The 11,489-nt window shown below is 49.9% G+C and overlaps 1 protein-coding gene across 4 annotated transcripts in view; it reads left to right on the forward strand.

The window, feature by feature from the left end:
* Positions 1-11,233, forward strand: part of DNAH2 (dynein axonemal heavy chain 2) — a 107,731-nt gene extending 96,498 nt beyond the window's left edge. For 3 of the 4 annotated variants that reach the window (XM_020869045.2, XM_020869047.2, XM_020869048.2), the window contains 14 exons: positions 918-1,044; positions 2,150-2,336; positions 2,535-2,683; positions 2,809-2,992; positions 3,224-3,414; positions 8,128-8,319; positions 8,473-8,657; positions 8,843-9,071; positions 9,149-9,300; positions 9,428-9,542; positions 10,028-10,204; positions 10,310-10,384; positions 10,570-10,720; positions 10,872-11,233. In XM_020869045.2, coding sequence (XP_020724704.2) covers positions 918-1,044; positions 2,150-2,336; positions 2,535-2,683; positions 2,809-2,992; positions 3,224-3,414; positions 8,128-8,319; positions 8,473-8,657; positions 8,843-9,071; positions 9,149-9,300; positions 9,428-9,542; positions 10,028-10,204; positions 10,310-10,384; positions 10,570-10,720; positions 10,872-11,026 — 2,269 coding nt within the window. In that variant the 3' untranslated portion in view covers positions 11,027-11,233. Of the gene's footprint in view, positions 1-917; positions 1,045-2,149; positions 2,337-2,534; positions 2,684-2,808; positions 2,993-3,223; positions 3,415-8,127; positions 8,320-8,472; positions 8,658-8,842; positions 9,072-9,148; positions 9,301-9,427; positions 9,543-10,027; positions 10,205-10,309; positions 10,385-10,569; positions 10,721-10,871 lie in introns of those variants that run through there. The other variant, XM_020869049.2, reaches the window with a different exon arrangement.
* The last annotated feature ends 256 nt before the right edge of the window (positions 11,234-11,489 follow it).

The raw sequence follows: 11,489 nt of genomic DNA on the forward strand, positions 1-11,489 counted from the left end.
TGTGAGAGATTCCTGGCTCTTCACTGTCCCTCACCTCTCAGATCAGTCCACAGGTTTTGCTCATGATTCTTCCTGCACACTGTTCCCCCATCCCACCCAGGTCTCTCCACTGCCATGACTCACTTCAGTTGAGGCTGCTGTGATCTTTCTTTCTGAATTCCCCCATGGGTTCCCAACAGATCCTTCTGCCTTCAGCTCTGTGCCTCTCCAATCTGTCCTGTGGTCAGCAACATGAGCCTTTCAAACACATGAATCTGGCCATGCCACCCCAGCCCCGGCTTCCATTCTGTGGTGGTTGTTTTGTGTCCAATAGCCATAAAGTCCTCCATACCTTGGCTGCCACCTGCCCCCCAGCCTCACCTTCCCCCTCCTTACACTGGACCCTGAGCATCGCTGATGCCCTGCACACCATGGTTTTCTCACCACCACTGCCTCCTTGGCCTGTATCTGAGCTCTCCCTGGCGTCCTCTCCTCTCCTCTCTGCCATATCACGGTAACTCTGCTGCACCTCCGGCTCCGCTCCAGGCAGGGGGAGTGCTGCCACTCTTGTATAGGATTCATCTTGTCACATGGTAACCTCTTGTGTCCTCTCATATGGTCTCTCGCTTGTCCTCCCCACTCTGCCTGACTTCCTCCAGGACAGCAGGACAGAGACTGTATTTGTTCACCTTTGTGTCTTCAGGACTTGGCAGAGTACCTGGCACATAGCCGGGGTCTAGTCAGTGTTGAGGAAATTCTGGGAGAATCACATCCTCTCTCTAGAGCCCTGAAGGCTAGGCTGTTTACAGGAGGTTTGGGTTAGAGGTTGATGAAGGTCCTCCCTATAGGCAGGGCTCTGTGATTGTTGGGCCTTCACCCAGGAAGCCTCGATGCTGAGTATCCTGCCTCCCACACCCCCCACCCCTCTCCCCTCCCAGGTACACCTGCCGCACGCTTTTTGAGCGCCACAAGCTGCTATTCAGTTTTCAGATGTGTGCCAAAATCCTGGAGACTTCTGGGAAACTCAACATGGATGAATACAATTTCTTTCTACGCGGGGGCGTGGTGAGTTGGGTAGAGAGTATATCTGAGTGTGGGGTGAACAAAGTCGGGAGTGGACCCCAGATCCAGAGGGTAAGCCCAGGATCCAGCAAGTGAGTGAAGGAAAGCTGGCAGGAGAGGTGTACGACAAGCTCTTGGGGGCCGTGGGGAGTGGCTTGCCCGCATTACAGGTGGGGCTTTGAGCCCCTTCCCTGTGACCCACTGATTGGTGTGACCTGGCCACTCTTTCACTGTCTCTCAGGCCACTCCTTCCCCATCCTGAATTCCATGGTCACTGTTACACTCTCTCCCTTCCAAACACCCTCAGCCCCTTTGTCTCCTCCCCACTCCAGCTGCACAGGCTACTCACTGTCACAGGCATGTCCCACCCCAGGGTCTTCACACAAGCTGTTCCTTCTGCCAGAAAAGTGTTCCCCCAGGTGTACACTGTGCCCACCTTCTCCTTTAAGGCTTGACTCCAATCTCACCTCACTGAGATTTCCTTGACTGTCTTATTATTTCCAGCTACCCTTAAGCACTTCCAGTACTTAAGCACTTCCCTTAAGCACGTCCACTTAATCTTCCTCAACTTATTCTCTTTTTCCATGGCACTGCCATCTGTAACCTACTAGATAATTATTTGTTGTGTTTTTGGTTCATTATCTGCCATCCCATGTGGGAAAATAAGCTCCTCAAGGGCAGAGGTATTTGTCTGTTCTGTTCAGTGGTGTGTCTTGAGTGCTTAAAACATAGTTGGTGAGCAATAAATATTTGTTAAATTAATAAGTGACAGTGAACAAGTTGTGGTTCTCTTAAGGGTGCAGCTGCAATTGCCATCATTCAGGTAGAAGGCAGTATTGCCAGGAAACCACCAGAGGGCGCCCGCTTCCTAACTTTGGACTGTGCTGTCACCCACATGGTGGCTCAGAGAAACAGGCTCCCCCTTTCCTTCCATTTATTTCCCCAATAAAGGTGGATTCCAGTCCATCTCAGATTCCTGCATTCATTTCTTCATTTTGTTTCATGAAATACTCATCTTGGTTTTTTCACCTTGAAAAAAAAAACAAAACCTATCTATTGGGATAGTCTGAGTCAATGCTTTTCTCCTCTCTCGTACCCCCTGCCCCAGGTCTTAGATCGCGAGGGCCAAATGGATAACCCATGTACCACCTGGCTTGCAGACGCCTACTGGGATAACATCACAGAACTGGACAAACTGACCAACTTCCATGGGCTCATGAACTCCTTTGAGCAGTATCCTCGGGACTGGCACCTGTGGTACACCAACGCCACCCCCGAGAGGGCCATGCTGCCAGGTGCCTGGCGCCAGGCCTCCCTCTCCTTTCTCTTCTCTCCTTCAGCCACACACCTGCTCTTTCCTCTAATTCCTCCCGTGTCTCTCCCAAGTTCCCTCAGCGCATCTGCCCCCTGGCACAGCATCCCCGCAGGCGCCTCTTCGTTCAGATTCCCTGCTCCTCCAGGCTCACTAACGCTAACCTTAATCTTGTCCCCAGGTGAGTGGGAAAACGCCTGCAATGAAATGCAACGAATGCTGATTGTTCGCTCCCTGCGTCAGGACCGCGTGGCCTTCTGTGTAACTTCTTTCATCGTGTCCAACCTTGGCTCCCGCTTCATTGAGCCTCCTGTGCTAAACATGAAGTTGGTCAGTGGCTCTTTTGCCTTTCCACCTGCTTCTCCCTGTCCCAGTCTGCCACCCGCACTTCCTCAGTCTCTCCTGAGACCTCACCTTGGCCTTCTGCCTAAGGTCACGCCCTGTGCTCCTGGCAGGTGATGGAGGACTCGGCCCCACGGACCCCACTGGTGTTCATCCTGTCCCCTGGCGTGGACCCCACCAGTGCCTTGCTCCAGCTGGCTGAGCATACAGGCATGGCCCAGCGCTTCCATGCCCTGTCTCTGGGCCAGGGCCAGGCCCCCATCGCGGCTCGGCTCCTCCGAGAGGGTGTGGTTCAGGGTCAGTGTCTACCCAGTTCTTCTGCCCCCAACCATGGCCCTGGCTTGACTGTCCACCAGCTCCCACCTGCCACCCTGCTGTCACTGCAGCTCCTACTCCTCCAGAAGGCCTTGGGAGCTGGCACCTGAGCAGTTGGACCCTCCCCCTAAACTACCCCCCCAACCAGAGGAACAGTGGGGGGACAGACAGGGCATAGGGAGTGGTTCCCACCACATCAGCACCTCCTTTCAGGACACTGGGTGTTCCTCGCCAACTGCCACCTGTCGCTGTCCTGGATGCCGAACCTGGATAAACTGGTGGAGCAGCTGCAGGTGGAAGATCCTCACCCTTCCTTCCGCCTCTGGCTCAGCTCCAGCCCCCACCCAGACTTCCCCATCTCCATCTTGCAGGCCAGCATCAAGATGACCACAGAGCCACCAAAGGTATTGGCAACTGTAGACAGCCAGCAGTGACCATGCCAGCGGGCCTACCTGTCCTCCTCCTGGCCTCAGAGAGACGGTTTAACTTTAACAAGAAGGCTGCTTTTTTGATTCTACTTTCCTCTAAAAAATTCCACCTCTGTGTGCCAAACTTTGAGAACATAGTAGTAATAGCTAACTTTTTTTGAGTGTTATTACATGCCAGGCATTGTTCTAGATGCTTATGTTTATTAATTCATTTCACACACACACACACACACACACACACACACACACACACACACTTATCAGGTAAGTACTATCAGCCCCATTTTACAGGTAGGAAACTGAGGCAAAGGAAGAGTATATAACTAGCGTGTGGACCTGTCAGCCCCTTCCTCCTCCGGACACTTCTTACATTCTCTCCCTACTGTCACTTGCTGGCCTTTCTCCTTCCCTCCAGCTCTACTGAAATTTTCATCTCCAGTACTACGAGGTCACCTTGGAATGCAATCATACCAATCTTTTAAAATCTGATCATATCACTACATTCTGCCCATTTACCTCTGCTTAAACTGTTTTAGTAGCTTCTCATTGCTTTTAATCAAGTTCAAAACCCCATTCACATGGCCTGTGTGTCCCGTGAGCACCTCTGCTGCTTTGTCTGTCGCAACTTTCCCCTTCGCTTTCTTCACCTACACTATCAACTTTTTAAATTGTTCCACTGTCCTTCCTCAACAGACTCTGTGTTCTCCAGCCTGGTGCTTTTTCATGCACTGTCCTCCCTATTTTCCTCCCCACCCCCTTCTTTGCCCCTTCATGTCTCAGTCCCACCAGCACTTTCTCAGGAATCCTCTTCACTGTTCCCTCCGACCTTTCGCTATAAGCACTTTACACCTATTAGTGTGGTTCTGGTCAATACCTGACTTCTTCTCTAGACTGTAAGCTCAAGAGGGCAGACCATGTCTTTTTCTTCTCCCTCACCATTTTGCTCATCCTGTGACGAATACAGGGACCTGTTGGTAGTAGGTGCTCAATAAATGAGGACTAATCAGATGCACAGGCATGCGGATGTCTTTCATCATTAAATCCTTCTTTGGCCACCTTGGGGAGGCTGGCACAGTTGACTGTCCCCCTAGTTTCCCTGACACACTCCTGGTCCCCCTTCTGTTTCTTGCGACATCATCGATTACTTCTGTGTTTGTTTCTCCTCCTGTCCTCTCCTCATTCTACATTTCCTCCCTTCACAAGTTGATGGAGAAACTGTCCTCTTCCTGATTTCAACCCCAATCCCCATCTCTGGCTCCATTACTGAACTCAGTGCCAGGTGTGAATTCCATCTGGTTACAAAGTACTTCTTTTTGGCACTCCAGCACCATAAATTAGGAGCTCTCAAAACAAGTCTTCAGCTTCTGCACGCAGATTGTCTCCTCGGCCCATTTTTGTTAATCAGTCAGTTCAGTTGCTCAGTCGTGTCTGACTCTTTGTGACCCCATGGACTGCAGCATGCCAGGCTTCCCTGTCCATCACCAACTCTTAGAGCCTACTCAAACTCATGTCCATCGCATCGGTGATGCCATCCAACCATGTCATCCTCTGTCGTCCCCTTTTCCTCCCGCCCTCAATCTTTCCCAGCATCAGTCTTTTCCAATGAGTTGGTTCTTCGCATCAGGTGGCCAAAGTATTGGAGTTTCAGCTTCAACATCAGTCCTTCCAATGAATATTTGGACTGATTTCCTCTCGATTGACTGGTTGGATTTCCTTGCAGTCCAAGGGACTCTCAAGAGTCTTCTCCAACACCACAGTTCAAAAGCATCAATTCTTCAGTGCTCAGCTTTCTTTATAGTCCAACTCTCACATCCATACATGACTACTGGAAAAACCATAGCTTTGACTAGACGGATCTTTGTTGGCAAAGTAATGCCTCTGCTTTTTAATATGCTGTCTAGGTTTGTCATAGCTTTTCTTCCAAGGAGCAAGCGTCTTTTAATTTCATGGCTATGCAGTTACCATCTGCAGTGATTTTGGAGTCCCCCAAAATAAAGTCTCTCACTGTTTCCATTGTTTCCCCATCTATTTGCCATGAAGTGATGGGACAAGATGTCATGATCTTAGTTTTCGGAATGTTGAGTTTTAAGCCAACTTTTTCACTCTCCTCTTTCACTTTCATCAAGAGGCTCGTTAGTTCTTCTTCGCTTTTTGCCATAAGGGTGGTGTCATCTGCGTATCTGAGGTTATTGATATTTCTCCTGGCAATCTTGATTCCAGCTTGTGCTTCATCCAGCCTGGCATTTCACGTGATGTATTCTGCATATAAGTTAAATAAGCAGGGTGACAATATACAGCCTTGATGTACTCCTTTCCCGATTTGGAACCAGTCTGTTGTTCCATGTTGTTAATGGCACCATTGATTTTTAAAAGTCTATGTTTAAAGTTGATTTTTATTTACCTTTATTTTCTTCTGTCAACAGAAGTATTCTGTCTTCCTGTTAAAAAAAAGTCAAACAGTTCAGATATGTGTTGTCAAAGAGATGCAACCCTTCTTTTTTAAGAGCCTTTCTTATTGCCTTCTAAGAGAGACATGTGCCTTGTAGCCAGAGGGCCCTCTGTTGGCTGAACCCACCCTCTATGATGGGTAGAGGTGTGTTGGCCCTGAGGTAGGTGCTGTTTAGGTCAGTTTAATAAGCAGTAAGCATGGAAGCAATGATGAATGGGAGTAAATCCCAGGAAGAAAGAGGAACCAGACAGGATGGCTCTGCAGTGGATGGGTCACCAGGGGAGGGAGTCCTGTCAGAGGTCAGCCCAGGAGAGCTGTCCATGAAAGGCCGCCTGCTGGTGATGCAGAACCTTCCTGCAATCCACCAAACCTTCTGAGAAAGGACATTCAGGCGTGCTTGGTGCAACTGAATTCCTTTTAGAAGCTGACAAAGAGGCCAATATTTTAAAAAAAATTTTGAAAATAACTTTACAGAAAAGTTGTAAGAATAATAGTACAGAGAACCCCCTATACGTTACCCAGATCCATCTGTAGTTAACATTTTGTCCCACTTGCCTTATCATTTGATGTCTGTTTTTCTCTCTCTCCACTCACACTTCTTCTGAAACATTTGAGAGTAAATTGTATATCCTGGCCCTTTGCTGCCACATACTGTAGTGTATTTCAGTGGAAAGGACTCACTCCTAAGAATCAGGGTGTTCTCTTATATAACTGCAACACAGTTGCTGACTTCAATAAATTGATACACTATTTTAATCTAAATGTATTATGTGTTCCAATTTTGTTAAGTGTTGCAGTCCTCACATACATATACAGATGGGTTTCTAGGCCCTTTATGCTGTTCATTGATCAAATTGTTTATCCTGGGGTCAGTATACACTGTGTTAATTACTCTCTAGCTCTATAATAATTCTTGATGGCTGGGGAAGGCAAATCCTCCTACCTTATTCTTCTCTAGGCTATTCCTGATCTTTTATTCTCTAACATAAATTTTGGAATTAGCTTGTCAAGTTTCACCAAAAATATCCTATTGATCAATTTGGGGGAAATCAACATCTTTAGGATATTGAGCTTCTCAATCCATGAGTACAGTAGGTCTCTCCATTTATTCTTTCTTTTAATAAAATTTTGTAAAATTTCTAAAGATATATATATTTATATTAGATTTATTTTTTGGTGCTTTACATGACTTGATGATGTTGTAAATGATAGTTTTTAAAATCAGATTTTCTTTCTGTTCCTGGTCTATCTGATGTTCTTACTTCGGTTTTCTCCCTGCTCCCTTCTGTCCATCATGATGAATCTCCTTAGAACACTGTTTCAGTGTATCACTGTCCTATTCAATGTATCACTGGAGCCTGAAGTGGCTCCAGGGTTCCTGGTGAATCTGGTCCAGTCGGCTCAGACTGCCCTTCTTACTGTATCGCCATCTGCTCACGGTCCTTCTTACTCTATCTGAGCGCTTGGACTTGATTTCAGTTAGATCCTCTTCTCACTTTATCTCCCCTTCGTGCCTTTATTCCTTCAGTTCTTCCCATCTCTGGACAGCCAAGGCCCTCCTCTCAGCCTCATTACATTCTTCCTATTTGTAAGACTTAGCCAAACTCCAACCTGCTCATGAAGCCTGATAAATCCAATCATTTAGCTCATTCCTCTTTGATGATATGTCACTATATACTGACCCTCTGCACAAAATTGTGTACATTTCTTATTAATTTGGCCATGTCGGGTCTTAGTTGTGTCACACAGGATCTTACATTGTGGCATGTGGATTCAGTAGTTGTGGTGCAAGGGCTTAGTTGCTTGGTGGCATGTGGGATCTTAGTTCACTCACTAGGATCACACCCACATCCCCTGCATTGCAAGGCAGATTCTCAACCAATGGACCACGAAGGAAGTTCCTATGTTTACGTTTTTGTTAATATTTTCTGGCAATCACAAATTGAGTTGGTCTACCCACCACTGAGAACATCACGGTTGAGGGGATCAAGGCATGGGGGTGGAGACAAGGCAGGGCTGCCACAAGTCCCTACAGTGCCCGTGTGTGAAGGGAAAGACAGCAAGCCCTGTGATGAGTGCATGTCTTGGCCTGCAGCTCAAGGGCTGGATTTCAACCTTCACTCATTTCTTCAGCCAGTGCCCTTATGCAGTGAGCAACCTCCACAACTGAACACGATGGTGCTAGTGTTAGGGCCAAGCAAGACGCATGTCATCCCATCTCTGTATTTCCTTGTCCCCAGGGCCTAAAGGCTAACATGACCCGTCTTTACCAACTGATGACAGAACCACAGTTTTCCCGCTGCTCCAAACCCACCAAGTATAAGAAGCTGCTGTTTGCACTGTGCTTCTTCCACTCTGTGTTACTTGAACGCAAGAAGTTCCTGCAACTTGGCTGGAACATCATCTATGGCTTCAATGACTCTGACTTTGAGGTTTGTGCTGACCAGGGTCCCTCACCCGCCCTCCCTCCTTACACTTCTGCCCCGAGGCTGCCCTGCAGGAATCGTCACTGACCAGAAGCCCCTGGAAGAATTCCTGCCATAACTGTGTGTGGGGCTGGGGGCTTGGGCTGGGGCCATGCACAGGTGTCCGAGAACTTGCTGAGCCTCTACCTGGACGAGTATGAGGAGACGCCCTGGGATGCACTCAAGTACCTCATCTCCGGGGTCAACTATGGTGGACATGTCACGGATGACTGGGACCGGCGCCTGCTCACCACCTACATCAACGACTATTTCTGTGACCAGGCTCTCTCGACTCCCTCCTACCGGTGAGGGGGGCACTGAATGGGGTACCAGGTGGCAGGATTGGGGGTAGGGGCGGTATTTGAGGAGTAAATGGGAGATTGACTGGGGGGGACAAAGTAAGAGCAGAGAGTTGGATGGATAGGGCCTTGGCTTGGCATGGGAGCCCCAAGTCCCCAGGCGCGGTGATAATTCTTCACTGACTCTCCAGGTTGTCAGTGTTGGAGACCTATTTTATCCCCAAGGATGGGAGCCTGGCCTCGTACAAAGAGTACATAAGCATGTTGCCTGGCATGGATCCGCCAGAGGCTTTTGGCCAGCACCCCAATGCCGACGTGGCCTCCCAGATCACGGAGGCACGCACTCTCTTTGAGACTCTGCTTTCCCTGCAACCCCAGATTACACCCACCAGGGCCGGAGGCCAGAGTCGGGAGGAGAAGGTAAGGACAGACAGACACCTGGGGGAGGGAAAGCAAGGAGGAAGGGAGGTCTGCACTCAGCACTTCCGCCTCGGCAGGTCCTTGAGTTGGCTGCTGATGTGAAACAGAAGATCCCGGAAATGATCGACTATGAGGGGACCCGAAAACTACTGGCTATGGACCCCTCCCCACTCAATGTGGTCCTTTTGCAGGAGATTCAGAGATACAACAAGCTGATGGAGACCATCCTGTGAGATGGGGGGAAGTGGGGCTCTGTGGAACGCAGGGAGGGGGCAAGAGGAAAGGCCTTCACGCCCTGCCTAGGATGGCTTTCCCAGACCCATCCCGTCCATAACCCTCCACCTTTCCCCATCCAGCTTCTCACTGACAGACCTAGAGAAAGGCATCCAGGGCCTCATCGTCATGTCTACCAGCCTGGAAGAGATTTTCAATTGCATTTTTGATGCCCATGTCCCTCCGCTCTGGGGAAAGGTAAGATTATTTCACTGTTGATCCTTCTCCAACAATGAACTCTCCTTTCACCCCTGGACCCACAGCCTCCTGGTCCTAGGGAAGCCTATAGCAGAAAGCAGTGAGCCTAGGCTTTGGAGTCAGACAGGTTCAAGCTGAAATCTGACTCTGCCCATCACTGACTGACTTTGCAAAGTTATTAACATAGAAACTTACCCAGGGCAAGTTCCTAAGCTTCTCCAAGGATGTCTCAAGGATTCCTGGTACTGTGCACCTTAAAAGGTGCTTCATTAATGGTAACTGGTTAGTATTGCTGGTGCTGTTGTTAATAGTTGTCATTTTATGCTTCTTTCCTGGAAATGGGCTTTTGGAGAGCTTTGCCGAACTATGGTTTGGGGAAACAGGGGCTGACACCATATGTTCTTCTATCTGCTTCAAGTGTTCACAGTAAAAATTTGAATGAATGAGTAAGTGAGTGAATAAATACACACTACCTCCTGCTCCAGGCCTACCCCTCACAGAAGCCATTGGCTTCATGGACCCGGGACTTGGCCATGCGTGTGGAGCAGTTTGAGATGTGGGCCAGCCGCGCACGGCCTCCTGTGATCTTCTGGCTCTCTGGCTTCACCTTTCCCACTGGTTTCCTCACTGCCGTGCTGCAGTCTTCAGCTCGCCAAAACAATGTGAGCCACATGGAAAATGTGATGGGAACGGATACTGATGATAAGTATTTGCTCTTCTCTCTGTGTGTGGGAGGATCCTCCCTTATTCTCACCTTCAATCTCCAGATTTCAGTGGACAGCCTCTCTTGGGAGTTTATCGTTTCCACTGTGGATGACAGCAACCTAGTGTATCCACCCAAGGTGGGTGCCACATGTGCTTAGGGTTCTGAGCAGAGGGGAGTCTGGTGGAGGAGGAGGGGCTGGGGGCAAAGGTGGGAAACGACTGGTTGAGAGGGAGGGGGAGGAGAGAGGTGGAAGGACAGGGGTGGGGGCATTGGCAACTGAGGGTCTGGATTTACCCCCAACCTGTCCCCATGTCTTCCCAGGATGGTGTCTGGGTTCGGGGTCTATACCTGGAGGGTGCTGGCTGGGACCGGAAGAACTCCTGCTTGGTGGAAGCAGAGCCCATGCAGCTTGTCTGCCTCATGCCCACCATCCACTTCCGGCCTACTGAGAGCCGCAAGAAGAGTGCCAAAGGTGGGACAGTTTGCCCCCTCCCTAGTTTGCCTGCCCCCTCCGTAGTTTCCATCCTAACCCAGCCTCCACCCCACCCTTCCCCCACACCTGCTCCTGCCCTGCTCTTCCAGCGGCTCCAGGGCCTGATTCATTCGGCTCTCCTTTCCTGCAGGCATGTATTCCTGTCCCTGCTATTACTATCCCAACCGGGCAGGCAGCTCAGACCGCGCATCCTTCGTCATTGGCATTGATCTCCGCTCTGGGACCATGACCTCTGATCATTGGATCAAGAGGGGCACTGCTCTACTCATGAGCCTGGATAACTGAGAGGGCCTCCTCTTCTTTCCGTTTGGGGGGTGGGGGTCGAGGACTCCAGGAGCCAAGGCTGATAATGTCCCTCGGACAGAGGCTAGGCTTCACTCAGTCCTTGACCTCGCCTGAATTTGTCGCGTGATGAGGCCCTGGTAATACCTAGTCGTGTTAATCGTGAAGAATTGTATCGGAGCTCAGCTCAGTAAAACACCCCAACCACAAGCCCCAAGTCTCTCAATGGGATGGTTGGGGCTTGGGGGGGCGGGGGGGGGGGGGGGTTGGGACGAAGCCCAGGCCTTACGGAGGATGAGAGCTCCAGTGGGCTGCTGCCGGATAGGGAAAGCAGCAAGGGAAGTGGGAGGTCTTGGGAGGGAGAGGAGGCGTGGCCTCAGCGAATGGGCAGGGTAGTGGGGCCTAAAGAAGGTGTGGCTAAATCTCTGGGCAGGACTCAATCGGGTGGGGCGGGGCTTACTTTGGA

This window comes from Odocoileus virginianus, chromosome 17 (assembly GCF_023699985.2).
Source record: "Odocoileus virginianus isolate 20LAN1187 ecotype Illinois chromosome 17, Ovbor_1.2, whole genome shotgun sequence".
Taxonomy (NCBI): domain Eukaryota; kingdom Metazoa; phylum Chordata; class Mammalia; order Artiodactyla; family Cervidae; genus Odocoileus; species Odocoileus virginianus.